The 22,899-nt window shown below is 33.0% G+C and overlaps 8 protein-coding genes across 8 annotated transcripts; 3 read left to right on the forward strand and 5 right to left on the reverse strand.

Moving 5' to 3' along the window:
• The first annotated feature begins 324 nt into the window (after positions 1-324).
• Positions 325-2,064, forward strand: SPN1 (transcription factor SPN1). The gene has a single exon (XM_020192950.1). It carries the CDS (start codon positions 586-588, stop codon positions 1,831-1,833), a length of 1,248 nt encoding a protein of 415 aa, XP_020048200.1. The 5' UTR covers positions 325-585; the 3' UTR covers positions 1,834-2,064.
• Positions 2,065-2,335: 271 nt separating this feature from the next.
• Positions 2,336-5,070, reverse strand: ASCRUDRAFT_139023 (uncharacterized protein). Its single transcript, XM_020189148.1, has one exon. It carries the CDS (start codon positions 4,944-4,946, stop codon positions 2,652-2,654), a length of 2,295 nt encoding a protein of 764 aa, XP_020048201.1. The 5' UTR covers positions 4,947-5,070; the 3' UTR covers positions 2,336-2,651.
• Positions 5,071-5,589: 519 nt separating this feature from the next.
• Positions 5,590-5,943, reverse strand: ASCRUDRAFT_69611 (HMG-box domain-containing protein; the record flags this gene model as incomplete). The annotated part of the gene is made up of 1 exon (XM_020191690.1): positions 5,590-5,943. The coding sequence occupies one exon, from the start codon at positions 5,941-5,943 to the stop codon at positions 5,590-5,592; it is 354 nt and encodes a 117-aa protein (XP_020048202.1).
• Positions 5,944-7,124: 1,181 nt separating this feature from the next.
• On the forward strand, positions 7,125-8,930 carry ASCRUDRAFT_27973 (TPT-domain-containing protein; the record flags this gene model as incomplete). The annotated part of the gene is made up of 4 exons (XM_020190027.1): positions 7,125-7,647; positions 7,747-7,850; positions 8,271-8,391; positions 8,677-8,930. Coding segments are annotated over 4 exons (1,002 nt in total), but the record flags the coding sequence as incomplete, so codon positions are not given.
• Positions 8,931-13,232: 4,302 nt separating this feature from the next.
• CYR1 (adenylate cyclase) lies at positions 13,233-17,711 on the forward strand (the record flags this gene model as incomplete). Its single annotated transcript, XM_020190449.1, has 2 exons — positions 13,233-14,761; positions 14,933-17,711. The coding sequence occupies 2 exons, from the start codon at positions 13,233-13,235 to the stop codon at positions 17,709-17,711; spliced, it is 4,308 nt and encodes a 1,435-aa protein (XP_020048204.1).
• A 650-nt stretch (positions 17,712-18,361) lies between these two features.
• On the reverse strand, positions 18,362-19,141 carry ASCRUDRAFT_7363 (uncharacterized protein; the record flags this gene model as incomplete). The annotated part of the gene is made up of 1 exon (XM_020192370.1): positions 18,362-19,141. The coding sequence occupies one exon, from the start codon at positions 19,139-19,141 to the stop codon at positions 18,362-18,364; it is 780 nt and encodes a 259-aa protein (XP_020048205.1).
• Positions 19,142-20,237: 1,096 nt separating this feature from the next.
• On the reverse strand, positions 20,238-20,864 carry ASCRUDRAFT_33734 (EF-hand; the record flags this gene model as incomplete). Its single annotated transcript, XM_020190459.1, has 2 exons — positions 20,238-20,434; positions 20,597-20,864. 2 exons carry the CDS (start codon positions 20,862-20,864, stop codon positions 20,238-20,240), a joined length of 465 nt encoding a protein of 154 aa, XP_020048206.1.
• A 1,193-nt stretch (positions 20,865-22,057) lies between these two features.
• On the reverse strand, positions 22,058-22,732 carry ASCRUDRAFT_7365 (L domain-like protein; the record flags this gene model as incomplete). Its single annotated transcript, XM_020192378.1, has 1 exon — positions 22,058-22,732. The coding sequence occupies one exon, from the start codon at positions 22,730-22,732 to the stop codon at positions 22,058-22,060; it is 675 nt and encodes a 224-aa protein (XP_020048207.1).
• Positions 22,733-22,899: the final 167 nt, after the last annotated feature.

Below are 22,899 nucleotides of genomic sequence, written 5' to 3' on the forward strand. Positions count from 1 at the left end.
ATTTCTTATTTATTTATTTATTTTCTTGTACATATAAATAGAAGAAATTAGATTCGAATCATGACCCAAGAACCAGCGTTTAAAATAAAAACCAGATGCTTATATACATAGTTTACAAATTATTTATAGGCGCCAACAACACCACCTAACAGTTGAAAAAAAGCCTATTTAGCGAGCTTTTTAACGAAATGGAACACAATAGGGGCTAAAAAGAGTGTTAGTACCCAAACTTTTCAAAGTCTTCAAAGTCTTCAGCAGCTCTTCAACTGCTCTAGCTGGAGAGATACTTACTGAAATACAACGCACTGGCGATGTAGAAGGCAGTTTGAAGAGTGGCATATGTTTGAGCAGTGTGGATCTGCTTTTCTTTCTCTGAGGGAGGAGCACCTAAACCAAACATTGTGATGTGTTGTTCGTTGTTGTTTGTTGTTACTGAGCAGTTAAAGCAATTAAAGCAGCAGAAAGAATTCTTCTTCTTTTCCTGCTTTTTATGCCACTCCGGGTAACTCGATTTTTGCCCACTCAAAAGCTCTTGTCTCTTTCTTCGCTGCTGGGACCAACTCTTCTTCTTCTTCTCCAACTACAATGAATGAATCTGATGCCCACCCTGCTCCTGATTCTGAGTCCCACTCCATTGCTGAAGTTCAGCGTACCGACGCCCAGGACTTTGACCACGACGACTTGTCTGAGGTCGACGAAGATGCTCCGGAGCCAGAGGAAGACCCCTTTAGCTTGTCCATTCACAAGAAGCGAAGCTCTTCTCAGGCCAACACCCAGTACGACGACCATCCTGTCCCTGTTGTCAATGGTATTGGTGTGAGACTGTCCAGAAAAGAATATGGGCCTGGCCTTTCTGCCGGAAACCAATCGTACGCCAACACAGAGGAGGTATTGGACTCCAATGAAAGAAGAAAACGAGAATACGAAGAGAAATTAGATGCTGCTGTGCAAAGCTTGTCCAAAAAGAAAAAACGAAAGAAAATCGATTCAGTTGATTTGGAACAACAGCAAGATGCCAAGATTGAAAGATTGAAAAACGAAATGGCCTACGCTGCTGAGCAAGATGAAGCTGCTCTGAATAACAAAATTCCGGCTACAAACAAACTACTATTATTGCCAAAAGTCAAGGAAATCTTACTAAGAGCTGATTTGGCTGACTCGATATTGGATAACAATTTACTAGCTGCCATCAGGAAATGGCTAGAACCTTTGCCTGATGCCTCACTTCCTGCTTTTGAAATTCAAAAGTGTTTATTTGACTCAATCTCGAAATTGCCCATAAAAACGATTCACCTCCAGGAATCTGGGTTGGGCAAAGTCATGCTATTTTACCAGAAATCAAAAAGAGTTGAACCCTCCTTAAAAAGACAAGCCGATAGATTAGTAGGAGAATGGACTAGACCAATTATGAATAAATCAGACAGCTATAAAAACAAAACCATTCAAAAGGTCGACTTTGATATAAATAAATTCCTTAAGAGAAAATTTGCTAGTCAAAACTCAAATCAAAACTCCTTATCCAAATCAATGCAAAATAAATCGACTGCCTCAAATGATAAACAAAACAGAAAATCCATTTATGAGGAAAAAGCTGAAGGAAGAAATAGAACTGTTGCTCCAGAAGTTAGAACAACCGCCTATAGAATCGCGCCAGTTGTTGATATCACGACTTTGAACACCTCAAAGACTTCTCAAGCTGCTTTAGCTGGTGTAGGCGCTTCTCTAAATAAAGACGAACAATTTAAAAGAATTAAGAATAAAATGCAATATATCAATAAAAAGAAAGCAAGAGCTCAAGGTGGTGTTAGTATTGAAGGCAGAAATCTTTCTTGATTTCATTTCCTCTGTTCTTTTAATTATATTATCTCCAACATTTTTGCTTCATTTTTCATAATTTTCAAAATTTTCAATTCATGTTTTACTTTTATTTATTCGTTTTATTAACATCTATAATTCAATTTCTCAAAAATGGTCTCTAATTAATATTGTATTTTATCTTTAAATAGATTAGGTTCTTTCTTTTAAGTTATAACTATATTTTTTTGCTTACTATCTTGAAAAGTATCGTCTCTATTCAAAATATCTTTCAATATCAATGTAAACGTATTATCTACATGTAATTCATTTAATTGTATATCATAATAACTGGATACAGTAAAACAACCCAGTACTATTCACAATTATAATTATTTATTAAATTAAAATATCAACTAAAATATGAGCAAAATAATTATTAAAGAAACGATTAAATGAATAAATGAATAAATGAATAAATGATTAAAAGATTAAAAGATTAAAAGATTAAAGGATTGAAAAATTCAAACTCAAGTTATAAAAAGTATTAGTTCATTACAAAAAAAGTTTAAGCACAAAATATTAAAAAAAAAGAATTAAGGAAATAAATCAGGTTGAAATAATTAGAATGAAAAGAAAATTAAAAAAGCAAAATAATAATAAAATTATAATCATTTGGTTAAAACATAATACAAAAAAAGATAAAATTTCAATCAGAACCAAAATAATAAAAGATTAATAAACAAAAAATACACTGAACAATGATTAAGTCTCAAATAATTATAACAGTGAACTAGAAAGAAAAAATAAAAAATAAAAAGAAATTAACAAAAGTTTTAAATTGGATTAAAATAAAGTTATCTAAATCTGCTCAGAGAATCCTCTGAATTGGAAAAATTTGTTTCTGCCGTTATAAATGACTCAGCACCATATTGTGATGGAGCTGATGATTCAACTCCAGTAAATGCACTTCTAAAGGTTATAACTGAATTTCTCGACTGAGGAATAGAATAAGGATCTTGTAAACTAACATCATCTTTTGAGAGATTGACACTTTCTGGTCTCAATGATGAATTTTTAATGGCCGGTGGCTTTGAAGTTGAGGGTTTGTTGATATTGTCATTTAGATATAAATTTGATGAGGAAGAAGGACCACTAATTGAGTCTCTAGGAGAGATATTTGAGGGAGAGACTTTTCTTTGAACTAAATTTGAAGGAACAGAAGAAATGGAGGCTGGATTATTAGCAAGATTAATGGTAGATTCCTTGGTTGGTTGTAGTTGATTGATTTCCTTTTCTTTATCACTTTTCTTGTCTTGATTTAAAATTTGATTTATGTCTAGAAGATCAAGTGTAGTGTCAGGATTCCGCCTTGATGTCGTAGCTAAAGAAGAAGTGACAGTTTTTTCCGAATTTAATGTTTGAACATCATTATTGTGATTACCATTCAGATAAACAGAGGAGTTGTTATCATGAAAGGTGTTGGGATTGGTATTGGGATTGGAATTGTTTTTGTTATTTGATTGAAAGTCGCTGAGGATTATTGTATCATCCCTTGTAATATTTACATTAATGCTATTGATTTTGTCAATCAAATCTTGCATTTCTGGGTCCATTGGTTTATCGATTTCGGAATCGTAATTGTAATTATCTTCGATATTTTTATTAAATTTGTTGTTATTATTGCTATTATTTAAAATTGGAATTGAGTTTGAATTATTGTTGTTGGATAAATTAAAGTTATCAAGGGAAGGATGATTTGAGAGAGGGACTGAGTTTAAACCTTTATTGCTGTAATTGAAATCGGAAGAAATTATATTTGAGGCAGGCAAGAGAGGAGAAGAAGAAATGTAGACATTTAGGGAGTTTTGAGTAGAGTGATTTTCGTTATTTGGGGAATTGTTTGAGTTGTCAAGTTTGGTATTAAGAAAATCCAAATCAATTGAGGAATGGTTTGAAGAGTGTTTATCCTTATGGATTAGGGAAGATTTTGAGGAGCTTTTGCTGTTCGAGTTGAAGAATTTTTTTGACTTATTGACCCAGCTTATTCTTGTTGCGCTCAAGATTGAAGATTTTGATCTCTTTGGTAGAGGAATTCTTTGGTTATCGTTGAGGGTTCCATTTTGGAATAAGATTGGTTGATCAAAGTCTTTGATTGAAGCTGAGTTACTGTTGTTTGTTTTTGAGTTGGCAATGTCATTTGGTGAAAAGAGAGCTGTGGCAGTGTTGTTAGAGAAAGGAGTTGATAAAGATACTGGGGATTTTGAGTGAACAGGAGAAGCAAAGGGGTCTAAAGATAAATTGAGATTTGACTTTGAAGGGTCCAAGGTTAAGTGTCTAATATTGTTGTCATATTTGTTTGATAAAGAGGTCGAGGATTTCTGAACAGAGAAGGGTTTTTTAATTGAGAGAGGAGATACAGGGGTGAATTCGATAGGAGAGTTTGGAGCAGAGTTTAGTTTGTCGAATGATTGATGAGTTGAGATGACTAAAGGAGTTTTAGGGATTTCAGAATAGGGGTCTTCTAATTTATTATTATTATTATTATTATTATTATTATTATTATTATTATTGTCATTATTATTGTCATTATTTAATTGGTTCGAGAGACTTTTCGAAGAAGATTTGGGGGAGGATGCAGGTTGAATAGTTGATTTATTTTGAATTAGACTTTGGGTATTAATGTGAGAATGTGTAGAAGTGTCATTTTCAGAATTAGGATTAGGATTAGAATTAGAACGAGGATTGATATTTTTTTCATTATCGTAGTTGTCATTATTATCGCTATTTGAGGGGGATGAAATATGTTTTTCAGTTATTGGAGAATCTTTTGATTTTGAAGAAACTGAAGGGTTTGATTTGTCATTATTAGAGGCATGAAGGGTGTGATTCTGAGTGCTTTTGGTATCCTTTAGGATAGGATCGTCGTGGTTTGAAACATTTGGTAAAGCATTTTCCAAATCATTCTTGTTTGAAGTACTTAAGGTATTTGATTTGATTGATTTGGTTTTCTTGAGGTAGTAGAAAAGAGCAAATAACACAGCGACAAGTAGTAGGGGTAATAAGACACACAAGGCTATATATCCATCATGCCATTGTCTTTTGCATAGGTGAAACTTTTGGAGTGAGTCGAGAGAGTCTTTGGTAGACATTTTGGAAGTGGTGGATGGTATGTGATTGTTTTCAGTGACAAAGTGACAAGCTCATAGTGTAGAGGAACAGCCAGGAGATATAAACAGCTTGTGGCAGAACGTATTTATAAGGACTGGCTGGAGTCTATTTATAAAAGCGAGGTGAGAGTGAGGTGAAATGGGCCTGAATTGAGCTCGTATGGTGAAAAGAAGCAGAGAGATTCAATTGCACAGTTCTTTTGGGAGCAGAGCTTTCATTGTTGCTGCAGTCAAAAACAAAACAACGCACGGTTGGGACAAAAAGAATCCCGTTTTGGATCTGGAATGTTCACGCGGGGAGCTGCGGTGCGTATGCGGGTGTGCAGCGCGGGAGATCCACCAATGCGGCGCACTAGTGGCTTTCTGATCTGTCGTTTTTTTGGATTCTGCTGCGTTTGGTAGATATGGCCACAGGGCCACTGCAAGGGTGTTGCAGAGTGTGTTGCAAAAGAGGACGAGAACGTACAAGGATATATTATTAAGCACTGGCAACATAGATATATTATGTATAAAAGAAAAACAGCAGCCATGGCACGCCAGAATAGCAACATTGAGCCAGAAATGAAAACAACTATCTTTAAAACAACAAAACTGAGAAAATCAAAAATGTAACATCCAAAAGCCATTATTTGGCCTCTTCGGCAGCTTCAGCAGCTTCTTCGGCTTGAAGTTTTTTCTTTCCTTCTGCTGCCCTGTCTCTGTACACATTTTTTTGTTTTTCGCTCAAATTTTTCCATGTCTTGCCGATTAACCTGTAGAGATCTTTCTGAGAAACATCGCTATGTTCAGCTTTCAACACTGGGTATTGTTCCAAAAAAAAGACTTGGTAGCAATGAGGGTAGTATTTTTTGTCGCTTTTTTTCTTCAAGAACAACGGAGAGGCAGAATGGAACTTGACCAAAGCAGCGGAAGAGAAAAGTCTCTTACCTTGAAAAGAAGTAGCGCCGATGAAGGATCTGGATAATTGAGTAGAAAGCATGGTTGAAATGGACAAAAGCACGAATATATCTTTATGGGAGATCCAAGAGGCAAATCAACTATCACAACAAAACATTGCAAAAGACGAGCCGTTCCAGAGCAAAACGGACGTGAGCAGTCACATGATATCCGCGTGATGATTGGCCAGTAAAAATAGTCTGCTTATGTAATCATATTGGAGAACCCTACACACAAGCGCATAGGGACGCGTTTACTGGCTACCATGCCGATGGGCCTCCTTTGTTCGAGCCACCAGAGCTTCTTCTGCTTCTTCTGCTGCTTCTGCTTCCGGTTTTTGGAGCTGTCCTTCTTTTTTTCCTTCTGCTTTTTCTTTTGCTTCCTCTTCTTCTGTCCTCTTCTCTTCAACACACTCACTGCCACTGCAACACTTCTTCCGGCAACTGTTTTTTCTCGACCTCTCTTTCTGTTCCCAGCAAAGCCACTTCCCTGCTCCTCTTCTGCTGCTTCTGCTGCTTCTGCTGCCAGACCCAGTCTCTACTTTTCTGTTCCTGACATTTTCTGTTTTCCTGAGCTTTTCATCCTATCATCTTCTCATCTTCTCGTTGTTACTTTAGCTGCTTCTTTCAAGTTTTCCTTTTTGTTGTTTGTCACTCGCTTTTTTCCTCTCCTCCATCATCCCATATTTTCCCATATTCTTTCGATACCATTATTTTGTTTTGTTTCTGATCTGTATTTAATTCTCTGCTTTCTCTGCTTTTATTTTCTCTTCTTTATTTCTCATTTCACTTTCTCCCACCTGCGTTGTTTTCTGCTTCATTGCTTCTACTCTACTCTACTCTCCTGCTTCTGACTTTTCACTAAAGGAAATCACCAAGAAATTCAAGAAATTCAAGAAATTCAAAAAATAAAAAAAAACAATTTATTTACTGAATGAAAATGCATAAGATGGATTTGCCAACCTACAACATCTATCATTCCTACAACAATGATCAATCCTCTTTTGGATTAAACAAACTTTGGAACTTTTTTCAAAACTTTTCCTTCTCCAATAACCACTATACAAATGCTTATACTAATAACAATAACATCATCATAAATACTTGTTCTCCTTCAAAAACAAATCTAAATCTAAATGGAAATCTAAATTTAAACCTAAATAACTCAAACTTTTCCAATAAAAAAAGTTTCAAATCAAATTTATTAACCTTCATTTCTCTTAAAAACGTTAAAATCTTCATAACCTGTTTGCTATGGTACTCTATATCCTCAATCACTTCCCAATCAACAAAATCAATCCTAAATAAATTTCCCTTTCCTTCCTTTCTCTCCATTTTTCAATTCCTAACATCAATCTTCTTAACCCTACTAATTGTCTTTATCAATAAAAAATTAAACAACGCCCTACTATTAGTTCTTCCAAAGGGCTTTCTCCCAAAGGACTTTAATATAAACTACCTCAAAAACAGACAACTCATTTCAAAAATCTTACCAATGGGCATCTCTCAATTCATTGGAAAATTCTTCTCTCATCTATCGACAACTCTCATCTCAATAGCAATGGTATCAAGCATTAAAACCCTATCTCCCTTTTTAATGGTTTTATCCTATAGATTATATTATAAAGTAAAATTCCCTATTCAAACTTATTTAACCCTTTTTCCTCTTGTTTTGGGTGTTATCATAATGGTTTTATTTGACAACATCTCCAGCATCAGTAAATCTTCTTCCAACAACACCCTCAACCGTTCAGACACCGATAACAATGTCACTGGCATCATCTCCTTTCTCTTGAATCTTTTTTCAATTTTTAACTTCAATTGGTCCAATAATGACCATTTCAAAGGCTTGCTTTACTCCTTCATCTCAACACTCATTTTCGTTGTTCAAAATATGTATGGCAAAAAAGTCGTCACATACACCTCCTCTAAAATAAACAATAATCCTGCTGTTTTGGCTCTCTCTTCCGGTATTTCTACTCCAACAAACTTACTCTCAGCTAGCAACTCCTCTCTTGATTTACCCAATTACAATCAAAATAACACTCAAAATAACATTCAAAATTTCAACCAATTTAATGAAAAATTTAATCAAAATATTAACAATACCAATAATATTTCTCTCGATAATAATAACATTGACAATAATCCTACCAACTCTTTATTACCATTGTCTCAAAATATCAGTGTCTCCTCTTCTGAATCCTTTAACAGATTTGACGAAAAACTATACAATCAAGAAAAACAAATTGAAAGATATTCTTCTTCAAGAAACACGAGCCCCTACTTGAACATCAACTTTATCCCTTCAAACTCTTTGCCTTCCCCTTCTTCCCTAAAATCTTCGCCTTTAAATGATCTGAATAAAAAGGATATAAAAATTGACAAGTTGACTGTATTATTTTTTTGTTCTCTTTTTGGCTTGATTTTTTCTTTACCTTTATTCCTTTTTTCAGAATTGCCAATCTTATTATCTTCAAGTACTAACTTAGGTTTAAACTTAAATCTAAGCTCAAATCCTTTGCTAACTCCTTCAATTCCAACTTCACTAATTGCTCAACAATTATCCTCTTCATCAAATAATAATTATGTAAACGACAATCAAATCATTGGTATAAAAAATCCTGATTTACCTGCTGATTACTTATCTTCTGATGATATTGAAGAAAAAATCTTGGTTCAACATGGAATGTTGTCATCTCCTTCAATTGCTCATTCATCATCATTATCTTCTTCCCATCACAAGTCCTCTAAAAGTTCTTGTCTTGACGATCAAGAACTGAAATCAAATACCTCTTTCATTCCTTTTAAACTTTTAGTTCTAAACGGTTGCTCTCATTTCTTTCAAGCTTTATTAGCTTTTCAATTGTTAGGCTCAATATCAACTGTTAGCTATTCAATTGCTAGTATGCTAAAAAGAATTGTGATTATAACAGTTAGTATACTTATAAGTGGGAAACTGATATCAAATTCCCAAATTTTAGGTATAATATTAATCGGTATCGGTCTTTACTCCTATGATCGTTGGGGTGAAGATCTCAAAAATAAGAAAAAAGGTGGAAATTTTGAATTGGTTCGAGAAAAGAGTAATCTCAATATTATGTATAATGGTGCTATAGTAAGAAATTAATACTTAGCAAAATGATAAAACAAAACAAACCAAAACTAAAATATGCAGTCATAAACAAAAAAGTAAAAAAATAAAAAAATAAAAAACGTAAAAAAATAAAATAAAAATATCGAAAAATTCTATAAAAATCTCTTTTTCTTTCTTTCTTTTAGATTTTGTTCATTTATTTTCATTGCTATTTTTTATATAGTTTCCATTAAGGTTATTGTTTTAATATATTATTTGGTCTTTAACTAAAACACTATTTGTTTTATCCCATGCCACATTCAATGGTGAATTTGTCTCCAAAACATGACAAAATCTTGAAAAAATCGCCAAGAAAAAGCGTTTGTAAATGCATGTACAATTATAACATACTGATATATGCCATAACATGCATAAAACACAAGTTTACCAATTGAGAAATATAAGCTTGTACCTCAGCATAAAAAAAAGTTATATACAATAATAATGACTAAAAGGTCATTGAATATTTTCTTAAATGTGATAGGAGACCAAGAAGAAAGATGTGATTTTTCCTAATAGATAAATAGAACTACTCTATGTTTATGTTATGTTTCAAACCTCTTCAGTTAATTGATATTTAAACGAATTCAAATTAATCTCTCTGATATACTTTTTGACCACTCTACATTTCCTATTTAGTTATTTTCCAAGCATGGCAAGTCAAGCTTAGGTAAATAATGTCCATTATTTGAGCTACTAGAGTGTTCCAAAACAATTTTCTTCAATTCATTGGATGATATATATTGGCGTTGTAATACTGGAAGATAATTTTTGTTGATTTCAAATACTTCTAATGAATTAAAGAGCAAGCGTAAATCCTCTAAACTATCAAAAATATTAAATATATCATTGTGGATTAACTTAAATTAAATAAAATAAATTTAATTTATGGATAGATTTTGAAGACTTTAGTTTCCTCCAGAGTTTAATTCTATTATCAATTTCTCCAATTCTCTTATTTGATAAACTCAACCATTTGAAATTAAGAAATTTATGATAATTTTTTAAATGATTTGATTCTTCTTTTTGTATATCCCAAATTTCCAGTGAAGCATCGTTGTCAAACAATAGTATAAGTATTTATATGAATGTGAATTGAATATTACGGATAAAGATATCCATTTAAGTGCTTTCTTGGGTAAAGTGAATAATCAAAGCAAATCGGGGAAACAAGAGCCCAATTATGATTTAGAAGTCTAGTTGCATCTATAAGCAAAGATACTTATTGTTGCATGCTTCAGGTTCCAAAAATTTGTTCCAGAAGGTGTCAGCATCAACTCATCCGCTCATACCCGTGTGTATCCGAATGCACATCCTGCATATGCACTATGCACGTGCACTATTCGAAAGCAGCTAGAACCCGACCGACGTATTCGAGGAAAAGCCGTAGATTGCGGCTCAAGCAGAAGACGGCTGCACAGGCTCCGAAGCACGAAAGACCAACGGCGAAAAAGCAAAACGCACTGTTTTGCTCCACGCCGAACAACGAGCCCGGTGGTGCTGCTTCTGCTTCGTCTGCTTCTTGTGCTGCTTCTGCTTCTCGAATGTTTTTCTGTCTGGCTATTTCTGCTTTCTTCCTCAGCTGCTTTTGTTTCCTCACTTCTGTATTGTTCTGGATCGCCTAGATGTGTGTTAGGTCTTTCTCTGGTTCTTTTGTCTTGTGATTTTTGATCAGCTCAGTCAATATATTATGTTTTTTTCATTTCGAAAAAAGGGAATAAGGAACTCCATTATATCTTCACTATCTCTTATCCAACACTTCCACACATCCTTCGACTAACACAGCTACAACAGCTTTCTCAAAGCTGAAGAGCAACACTTCTTCAACCTTCCCAGGCCTATTATAGTAGAGCCTTTAGCTCAAGCAGTACTCTTTCCATCACATTCCCTTTATCGTACGCAACCACTCTCTGGCTTCTCTTTCTTCGTTGTGCCTGTATTTATATTCACTTCTTTTTACTTTTATTTCGTTTTCGCTTGCTGTATTTTTTACCTTTGCTTATTTCACACCCACAATTACTTTCAACAATGATAAAGTCGAAAAAAAGCTCTAAAAACCCCATTCATCGTCTTCACCACCACAACAACCAGCTTCAGGATGGAGAAAATGCTGCAAATGACATCAGCAATACAATTCCTGATTCCAATTCAACCATTTTAAATAACCAAAACAATCCCCTTATCAACAACAATACCAACACCAACACCAATACCACCTCTAGTTTTTCCTCAAATTACAAAGGTTTTCATAGACTGTACAACTCCTCCTGCAAGAACCCTGTTCCTCCTTTATCTGAACCCATAAAACCTCGTCTTTTATCTAAAAAATCGTTTTCTTCTTTAAAATCAAACAAATTGGCTAACTTGACTAAAAATACAAATCCTCCTAATAGTGATGCAATTCTCTCTTCTTCCTCTCTAATTCCTGATATTCCAAATAATATTAGTATTAACAATAACATTAACAATAATCCCAATAATAATCCAATTCTTATAAATAATTCCTCCATCCCAGATCCTTCTCAACCCATAATCGCAACTGCAAACACCAGCCCTAACCCAAACATAAACATAGAGATCAGCCTGTCCCACCACCAATATCCCCAAGCCTTTAAATCCTTATCAAAGAAACCTTCGTACTTGTTCAACAAAATAATCTACTCTCGAAGAGAAAGCGAATCCTCAAGAAAAAGCGACACCTCTGATCAATCTCATCTCAACTCAAACTCAAATTCAAATGACTCAAAATCTGATAACATTTCCTCTTCAAAATCAAACGAAATCAGCTATATAAACTCAAAAATGTCTAGTTTCTTTAGCAGAGAAAGACACAACTCAAAGGACTCAGCAATGTCTCAAACTTCCTCCTTTTTAAACAACTCTCCAACACAAACTTCTTCTCCTAAATTTTCAAATACTCTTCAACAACCTCAATCTCAACCCTTGATTCAGCCTCAACCTCAATCTCAATCGCAATCTCGACAACAACAACAACAACAACAACAACAACAGCAACCCCAATTGCAATCTCAAATCCAAAATTCCACCTTACTCCATTCAAAATCTTCCAATAAAATTTTCTCCCTAAGCTCAAAGAGACAAGGCTCTCGATTTAAACTAGGTAAAAACTCCTCTTCCATACCTACAAACAACAATCAGAAACCAATTATCTCTGTAAATACTTCCGATGGCAATACACCTATAAACTCATCGGCAAATTTAACTATAAATACAATTCCAACTATAAACACAAACTCAATCCCAAACTCAAATACTACAAACAACTCTCCGATAAACTCATCCTTCAATAAAAGTGTTGATAACCTGCAACCTTTTCCTAATTCCTTTTCGATCCCACACTCAAACAGCTACTCATCCTCAGTCAACATCACTGATTATGACCTAAATATCAATGAAATGCAAGGAATCCTAACTTCGGATGCTCAATCTCTACTCACAAAAAATAAACCTTCCATTTCCTCAACAAACCCAAAAACCTCACTAAGAAATAACTCTTATGCTTATAACTACAGCTCATCTAATTCAAATAGCTTTAATGGAAACCCTTATACCTCTTATAACACCAATGCCAGCATAAATAAAGGCTGGAGGCCTCCTGATAGCTGGGACGTTAAAAGTGACGACTCAATGTTTTTAAACTATTCAATGAACAATTCAAACAGAAAATACTCAGTCATATCAAATTTCGATCCAAAATATAATACTAATCTTCCAAATCCAAATGGTGATCCCTTAGATCCACTCAATCCTTCAGGTTATCAGGGTTTTAAGAGTCATATATACACTAGAAATAATTCCTTTATCGCAGAAAACCCAAACTCAATTCCTTTCGTAAATCGTTCTTCTGTCTCTCCAAATTATATCGATGAATCCTCATCTGGAAGCCCTTCTAGTTTAACAATGTTTGATGAAAAGTCTCATCCTCCTTCTGTTTACAACTTTTATAACAATAATAACTCAAATAATCCGTATATCTCTTCAACTGTTCCAAGAAGAAACTCAAATTTAAATCCAACTCCTTCTTTGTTTAAAGCAAATTATAATTTATCCGGCGTCAATAATTTTAAAGTGGAAAAAAAATCTTCCTTCACTCTGATAAATTCAACTGACCCCTTTAGAAATAATCCCAAAACTGGTAGTATATCCACTCTTAATACTTCCAATAATAACTATCTGATGTCTAGAAAAAATTCTGAAACATATACAATAAAAGTCTTTAGTGAAGATGATTCATTTGCTACCATTCTTCTATGTCCTTTAGAAATTTCGGTTTTAGATCTATTGAGTACAGTTTCAAAAAAATTTAGACTAGATGAAAAAACTATAAAAAACTATAAATTGTCTCTAAAAATTGGGAAATTATCAAAGGTATTGGAAATAATGGACAAACCAATAAAACAACAAAATAATTTACTCATGTTTGCCGGCTATGATCCATTAAAAGATAAGTTTAACATTTTGGGGACTGATATTGTTTACTTGTGCAAGTTCATTCTTGAAAAAAATCAGCACAAAATATTATCAAGCGATGAAGCCAATTCCATAACAAGAGATTATGTTCATGTTGATTTACGAAATATGGATCTTATAAACATCCCCTTGGTGTTTTATCAACACACTCATGAAATTGAAGAACTAGATGTTTCAAATAATCCATCCATTTATATTCCAATGGACTTTATTAATTGTTGCAAAAATTTAAGAAAGATACGTTACATTTCAAATAGATCAGTCCGATTCCCTCTAAATATATTAGAAGCAAAAAAACTATACCATTTGGATTTACAAAAGAATTTATTTATCGAGTTGCCTTTGCAGCTTGGGCAATTAAGATTCCTCACAAAATTAAACTTGAATTGTAATCAGATAATTTATTTGCCGAAAACATTTTCTCAGTTGAAACATTTGAAATACCTAAATTTATCATCTAATCAAATAAAAATATTTCCTGATACACTCACAAACTTGCCTTTTTTAACCGAACTAGATTTAAGCTACAATATAATAAGTTATATACCAGAAACAATAGGAAATTTGAAACATCTTGAAAGATTAAATCTTGGAACAAATGCTCTATCAAAATCCTTACCACTGTATCTTAATAGATTAAAAAGATTGAAATACATAAATTTAAACTATAACAATCTCAGTAACTTTAATATTTTGGGTGAACTCAAAAACCTTGAAGAATTGTATGTTTCGAAGAATAATGTTCCAACGTTCAAAAATGAAAATGAAAATCTTCGAATTTTTGCTTTTGACAGAAATCCAATTACAGATATAATTTTCAACAGTTCACTTATTTATTTAACACGACTTAATTTATCAAAAGCAAAGTTGGCTTCAATATCGGATGATTTACTACTCAAGGTTCCAAATGTGGAAAACATAGTATTAGACAAGAATCACATTGTAACCTTACCTCCTAGCATATGTACCCTCAAAAGATTAATATATCTCTCTTGTTTTGGCAACAATTTGCAAGCTATCCCCGAAAATATAGGAAATTTAAGCTCCTTACAGTACTTAGATCTTCACTGCAATAACATTCAATCTGTACCTCCGGGTATTTGGTATTTGAAGTCTCTCCATAACTTGAATTTATCAACTAATTTAATAACCCACTTTCCTTCGCATCCGGGAAATTGCAATAATACTCCTCGAATTTCAATATCAGAATCCTCTCCATTGATGCTTGGCTATCAGTCTTTAGCCTCTACAATTGCAACTTCAAAGGATTTGAAAGCAAGAAGATCTTCTTTAATATTACCGGAAACCTTTAGTGCAGCAGTAAATGAGTATGCAAAACGTCAGGAAAAACAACGCAGCAATAGTTTATCTACATTAGGATCAGAAAACGATTCGCTTTACAACAGAGCTATGTTACCATCATATTTGGGAGACAGCTTAATGGTTTTAAGTATGGCAGACAATCGATTGCTGGACGACTCATTTGAAGCAATTTCGTTAATGACCTCTTTGAAAAGTCTCAATCTATCATATAATGATTTGATTGAGATTCCCATTGGTGGGTTGCGCAGAATGAACAATTTGACGCAATTGTATCTATCTGGAAATAAGTTAACAAATTTTCCGACAGAAGATTTATCCCAGCTAGAAAATTTAAAGGAACTTTATATCAATTGGAATAGATTCCACACTTTGCAAGCAGAGCTATCAGGGATAAGAAACCTAACGGTTCTAGATGCCGGATCAAATCAATTGAAATATAATACTAGCAATGTATTATACGATTGGAATTGGCATCGAAACACCAAATTGAAATACTTAAATTTTTCGGGAAACAAAAGACTAGTAATTAGCAGCTCAAGGGATAATCAAGACACTTTTGCTCATTTAAAGGACTTGAGAATTTTAGGCTTAATTGATTTGACATTTCCTACCTCTTCTTTACCTGATGAAACATTAAACACTCGTGTGAGAACAACTATCTCTCAGATAAGTAACACAAATAGCAAAATGATGTATGGAATAGCTGATACTTTAGGAAAGCGTGAAAACATATCGACCAGAGATGTGTTGATCGAAAACTTCAGGTCCAACCACAAGGAGATCTTGATTTGTCTTTTCGATGGTAAAGATGAAGACCAGAAAGATGGACATAAGCTTTCTAAAATTATTGAAGAGAATTTCCCAAATCTTTTAAGTTTAGAGTTGAAAAAAATAGGTGATATTAGTGAATATGAAAGAAAAAAATCAAAAGTTAGCACAATTTCGCAATCTGAAAATGGCGATATTACTGATGCAATTCGAAGAGCATTTTTGTCGTTAAACAAAGTGATCAATAGTTATCTGGTCTCCAAAAATGCCGAAGACACAGTTGAAAGTACTACCAAATCTAACGCTCCCAGACTCAATGTTGGTGATCTTTCAAGGGGATGTTCCGTCACCGTTATATATATTGTTGATAAAAAACTATACGCAGCTAATATAGGTGATACTATGGCATTGCTATCCAAAATCAATGGCGATCACGAAGTGCTCACTGTAAGACATGATCCAACTAAACGATGTGAGTTTGAAAGAATTAGAGAAAGTGGAGGTTTTGTTTCCAGTACCGGTAAACTAGATGGCATTGCAGAAGTATCAAGAGCTTGTGGTTACTTTGATTTGCTCCCTCATATTCATGCGTGCCCAGATATCAAAGAAATAGATTTATCAGTTTCAGATGAAATGTTAGTCATTGCTACAAAAGAACTTTGGGAGTATGTGAGATTTGAAACTGTGGTTGATGTTATTAGACAAGAAAAAAATGATCCGATGTTAGCGGCACAGAAGCTAAGAGATTATGCAATATCTTATGGAGCAGATGATAAGATCACTGTCATAGTGCTAGCCTTAAATGTAAAATCAGGAAAGGGAAAAACTGAAACGAATGAAGAGTCAATATTACCTATCAAAAAACGAAGGAATAGAGGATATTTGGCACAGGACTCCAATTTGACCAAATTGGAAGATGAAATTGAGCCACCAACTAATTACCTTGCATTAGTATTTACTGATATAAAGAATTCGACCTTGTTGTGGGATACATATCCAATTGCTATGAGATCAGCAATAAAAGTTCATAATGCTATTATGAGACGTCAGTTACGAATTATTGGAGGCTATGAAGTCAAAACTGAAGGTGACGCTTTTATGGTATCATTTCCGACTCCATTGTCTGCATTAATTTGGTGTTTCAAAGTTCAGTTGTTATTGTTGAATGGGGACTGGCCGACTGAAATATTACTCTCTGATGAAGGTTGTGAATTGACAGGATCTGATGGAAAAGTTTTGTTCAAAGGTTTGTCTGTTAGAATGGGAATTCATTGGGGTATGCCAGTCTGTGAAAATGATATTATCACTAAGAGAATGGACTATTTTGGACCTATGGTTAACAGGGCGGCAAGGGTTAGTGCTGTTGCTGATGGAGGACAAATCACAATAAGTTCAAATTTTTATTCTGAGTTTAAAAAGTATGAGAAAGCATATCTAAGGGTCAGAAATGAAAACTGCTCTTTACTTGATGCTTATGAAGATGAAACTGTTGGTTCATTGTACTATAATGAAATGGGAACGATTGAAAGCATTGGGTATGAGCTAGAACTATTGGGGGAAAGAAAGTTAAAAGGCCTTGAAAGTCCGGAGACAATTTGGCTAATTTGCCCAAAAGAATTAGGTGGTCGACGTGAATTTCAAAAGTCCTCAGATATTAAAAGCGAAAGACACCGAAGAAAGGGGTTAGTTCCATTGGAAGACTTGAATGATTTAGATTTGATTGCGATTCGATTAGAACACATTTGCTCATATTTTTTTTCAAGCAGCAAGAAACTTGGTAGTGCTAGCAGTAATGGTGATGATGGAAATAAAAGCATTAATGAGAATTCCAATGGATCTTTTTCCAATAAATCAATCAGTAACTCTAATTTTGTCACAGGTGGTAATAATAAGACATATTTATCAAACACATTAATCAATTCCGATAGTGATAATATGGCCATTCTTGAGAATATTATTACGAGAATTGAGAACTGTATCTCGATGATAATAATCAGAAAAGCTATTGGTAAAGTTGAAGGAAGCTTTAGATTTTCAAATAAAAGTAAAAACATTGACGATCTATTAAAAATAATAGAGAATTTGATTTGCTAGATTAACTTTTTATTGAAATTTTTTAGAAAAGATTTTGTGTGAATTAATGTACTTTATATGACAGTAATAGTTTTAAATTTTTTTGCTATTTACTTTGATGATTGAGTGGTTAAATTATTAGCTTGATTGTTTTTGGTTTCAGGATTAAAAGGTACATCCTGGTTAGAAAAAAAATGAAAATAAAATACGAAAAAAAGGATAAAAGATATAAATAAAAAGTGAAATAAAAACTTTTTTATGGTTGATTTAAAAAAAAAGCTAGAATTGAGAGAATTTATCTTTACTATTTGATGAGCTCAACCCATACCATTCAAACCAGACTTACCAGAACTAAGATGATTTTCAAAAAAAAATCAATTTTATTTTTGATTAAGCTTTGCAAAAGATAAATAATTCTTGCTGATGAAGAAAATGTTGTCCAATATAGCTCTGAGAAGATTTTTAGCGGTTGATAAGAATCCAATGATGAGAATATGGGATTAGTTTTCAGTGCTGCTGATACTTTTAAGATTTTAAATTGTAAAACTCTTTACTAACTTTTATTTCTATTTTATATTTGTCGTTTTAAATTTTTTTTTTTGTTTTTCATTTATTTCAAACGATTTTAAAATAATTTGATAATACTCTTCAAACGTGAACAATAATTGCCATTATATACCATTTAATTCATCTATTTTAAAATTAATAATTTTTTCATTCAACTTTGGCAATAATTGTGACAAAGTGATTCTCAATTTTGATATTTCATTGGATAAAGTGCTTTGTGAAGTAATCAAATTATTTTGTAGATTTTGAAGACCTGAGAGTCCATTCATATTTGAAGAAAAGGAATTAAAGTTATCTTTAACTAGTTGTATTAGATTTTTATAAAATTGTAATTTTTGTAATAGTTGAATTAATTTTATTCGTTTTAAGTTCATAGATAGTCTTAACTTTTTGTACAAAGCAAGTGAGGTCTTTGAGAATAATTTATTAGAGGACAAGTAAATTGGGTTGGGTAAATTTTTGAGAATCAACAATATATTTTTAAAATTTTGGTTATTGAGATTTAAAAGATTATCTAAATTGTTATTCATGAAATTTAGCGAACTTGACAAGAATTTAATAGATGATAATTGAGTTAATCTTTGAAAATTTAGGATTTGTAAAGAAATTTGATGATTTGCTTGTTTCAAAAAGACATATTTATAATTTTTCTGAAGGGACCTGTTTAGTTTTAATAATATTTTCTTCAATTCGAGTTCTGAGAGCTTTGAAGTGATTTTTAGATGATTTTTAGATGATTTTTTTCTGGTAATTAAGGGTGATGGTGGGTTTACTTGAATAGTGGATAATTGGTGTAAAAGCTCAGGGGATGGCTTTATCGGTTTGGAAATGATCTTGATTTGTGTTTGAATAAACATCAAAATGGATATGTAAGTTTTATCCATTTTCTAGCTGAATTATGAGAGTAATTAAGAAAATAAATGAGGGTGAAGAAGAGGTTTGGGAGAATAAAGTGGAAAATTGGAATAAAAGAAAAAAGAGAGCCGTGGGATTCGAACCGCAGAATTTTGTTTCTTTGGCGGAAAAGGTGAGTTGTTGAGTAGCTGGAACAGAAATGGACAGCGTTGGGAAGCTGAAGAAATAGGCAATGCCACTGTTTGGAGCAGGAGTCAGTCCTATCTTTTGTATCTTTGGGAAGTCTTTTGAAGGGTTGGGAGAGAAACAGTAGACACACTTGACTTGAGGAAGGATTAATTTGTAATTTTATTATAATAGAGAATTGAGGATGTAAAAGGAGAACGTAAATAAAGAGTGCTACAGTATATACAAAAAATGATAGTACGAGAATGTGGAGGTATTTTCATACAAAGGATGGTGTGAATGAAGACCGTAGAAAATGAGTAGAGTGTAAAGTTGGGTAGGATAATTGAGTTATTTAAATTGGAAGAAAAGTAATTAGGTTGATTGCATGAATTACGTGGATCAACTTAATTTTTAGTGGAATAACAGGAAAAGATTATTTGATATTCGATTTGAGAGCAAAACAAAATTCAAAAACACAGCCCTGAAATGTTATTTTTTGGACCAGGACATGAACAAGCTTTTTGGGATTGAATAACAATAGAAACCTTGAAAAAAAGAGATGGGACGTTGAGGTCTGTTTTAATGGGAAAACGTTTTTTTTTCTTTTTTTGGGACATAAAGATAGGAAACAGGTTGGTTCGATGCAAAACAGCGTAAGGAGCAATAAGGTATCAATGGCGAGGGAAGTGAGTATGATTTAAGTCATCAAATGAAAAAGCAATGTTGAAGAAAAATGAAAGAAAATGGGCTAAACAATAAAGAAACATAATATAGTATCCAATGAAAACAAAAAGCATGAAAAATAAAAAAAATAATCTCATAAAGAAAAACCGAAAGGATATCTAAATATCTAAATAAAAATGTATTAAAGGATTAAAATTGCTCATTAAAGATTTCTTTGCGGTAACTTTATTTGAAAATAAAGAGAGTTAAAGAACCAGAATTTCCTAGTCTATGTCACTCAGCAAAATAGTCCATAAACTCCTGGTATTCTATGAAGCCGTCGTTATTAGTATCGATTTCATTAATTATCTCGTTGATATCTGCATCAGTCAAATTGTCAGCAAGAAATTTAAAAGTGTCAAATAATTCGGTTCTGGATAATTTGCTGTCGTTATCTTTATCAAAACCCTTAAAAGCAGCAGATATTGCATCTTCATTTTGATTAGACAGAGAGTCTGGGGAAACATTGGAGTTAGAGCTTTGTTTGTTGCTATTGGGAGTGGCAGAGTTTGCATTTTTGTTCAAGGGATCATTCGGATTTTTCTGGCTGGCATTATTCTGATGGATCGGTTTAGGATCGAATCTTGTGCCACTTGGGATATTATAGTGCTGAAGTTCTTTCATCAAGATTAAAAACTCGTTAAAATCGATAGTTCCATCATTATTAAGATCAAGTTGCTGAATCATTTCATCAATCTCCAAATCTGTTGGAAACATATTTAAATTATTCAAGACAAACTTAAATTCGCTCGCTTCGATTGATCCATCGTTATTTCTATCGAATATTTCAAAGGCTTCTTTAAAAATCTCGTTTTCATGATTTTTATCATAGATAGTATTAGAATCCTGATTATGTGACATATTTCAAAGACAATCTGAGAAATTTCTAGGAGTCCGTTTAGGGGTGTATTTGATTGATAATTAATTGATTATAAGTTTGTTTGGTTGATAGATGTGGAAGTGGGTTGAGAAGGAAATAGAATTGACAGTGAAATGGACAATAGAAGTGAAATGAACAATAGAAGTGAAATGAGCAATAGAAGGGAAATGAACAATAGAAGTGAAATAGCAATCTGAATTGGGTCTGAAGCTGAAATTGAGTCGATGGTTGAAACAAGATAAAGCCTAAAACAACATTAATCCAATCTCTTTATATATGAAAAAGAAAGGAAGCAAATCTAAAATAACCTCCAGCAAATGAAGACGAAGTTGCACATTTCCCTAACCTGAGAAAAGCCTTCACGAAAAACGAATATTATTAGAAACCGCTGCAAAAAAGTGGACAGAGCCGGATCTCAACGGACGGAACGCGGCAGTGAAAAAAGGGGCACCGTGTGCGTGGCGCCAACATTTGACGTCGGGCCGACGTTGGCTTATTTTCCGGAAGCAGGCTAGCTTGTATAGACGCACATCTGCTATGACAGATGCATCACCTCATGCATCTACCATGCTCATGGAGCAGATTTCAGGTTTCCTACTGTTAATTGGGGCTCAAAAATACTGTTTCAACAGTATTCGAAGAGGCTTTGTGCAAAATGAACTAGTATCAACACCATGCTTATTCAGAAGAAACTTGCTAAGCGATAGAAACCTAGCTATAACTGGCCTGTAGTATAATACTGAAAACACTAAATTTAAGTTATTGTTTATTATTATTTTAAACTTTAAACAAAATTTGTACGAGGAATCTGTAATATCAGGAGTGTGCAATAACTATGATGGATATATAAACAAATTATCTTTTTAATGTTTTCGGACGGACTATATAAATAAACACCACCATTTAGTAAATTTCAAATCAAATGATTGACCACTCAGAAAAGTTGTTCAAACCATTAATTAAAGCTTTTCTTTTTATCATTTCGAATGTCAAATAGCAAGAAATTTCTTCCGATTCCTCTGGCTTGAGACGTTCTAAACGCTCTTCTAATCCTTCATCTTCATTAATATTTGGGATTTGATAAAAAGACATATCAAATACCTTTAATATGGTAAATTATCTAACTGTTCGTCACTTATGTGTTTAAGATAATTTCCTTCCAATCCCAAAATTTCTAGTTTAGGAAAAAAAAATTTGTTCCCAATGTGACCATATCATTATAGAAAACATCTAAATGCAATATATTGTTGAATTTCAGTATATTTTCAAGGTCATCCAATTTATTTAAAGAGAACTTCAATATTTTTAAATTAGAAAAATTATCAAGGTTGATTTGATTTGAACCAGTTTCACAGATTTCAGTGTATTCTAATTTCGACATATCTAAATTGTTTAAATGATTCAACATTTTAAAATTAAAGGATCCAAACGAAGATAAGTGCAAATAAATGAAAGAATGTGAATGATTAATATCCACAAATGGGTTTCCAGAATTGGAGAAATCTAAAATTTCCAAGTTATTTAAATTATTTAGATTCTCAATTTGGGTGATTTCATTTGTACTCAAAGCTAAATATTTTAAGTTGGGTAAATTATCCAAGTTTTCAATCTTTGAAATTTTATTATCAATTAACACTAAAAGTTTCAAATTCTTTAGACTGCCCAAAGTTTCAATTTTTGAAATTGAATTGCAACTTAAATCCAAAATAGTCAAAAGCGGACACCCGATTAGATTTTCTATTTTGGTGATTGAATTGAATTGCAAATCTAAAATTTTCAAATGTTGGAAATTGTTGTAAAACTTGTGAATCTTTAATAAGTCACAAAATTGAAATAAAATGTTTTCCATTTTATTAGCTTAAAATAAAGGTTGTAAAGAACTTTTTAGAAAAATGTTAAATGAGTAATCAAAGTTTTTAGAAAAACCAAATTCGAAACTTTGCAAAGGTGATATATTGCTCTGTAGCAAATTAGTTGCTAAGCCAATCACTGGAAGAATTTAATATTCAAAACCTT

This window comes from Ascoidea rubescens, assembly GCF_001661345.1.
Source record: "Ascoidea rubescens DSM 1968 unplaced genomic scaffold ASCRUscaffold_4, whole genome shotgun sequence".
NCBI lineage: Eukaryota > Fungi > Ascomycota > Saccharomycetes > Ascoideales > Ascoideaceae > Ascoidea > Ascoidea rubescens.

What these genes read in the sequence shown, in the direction of transcription:
- SPN1 (XM_020192950.1), top strand. Translation starts at nt 586, where the DNA reads ATGAATGAATCTGATGCCCACCCTGCTCCTGATTCTGAGTCCCACTCC.
- ASCRUDRAFT_139023 (XM_020189148.1), bottom strand. Translation starts at nt 4,946, where the DNA reads ATGTCTACCAAAGACTCTCTCGACTCACTCCAAAAGTTTCACCTATGC.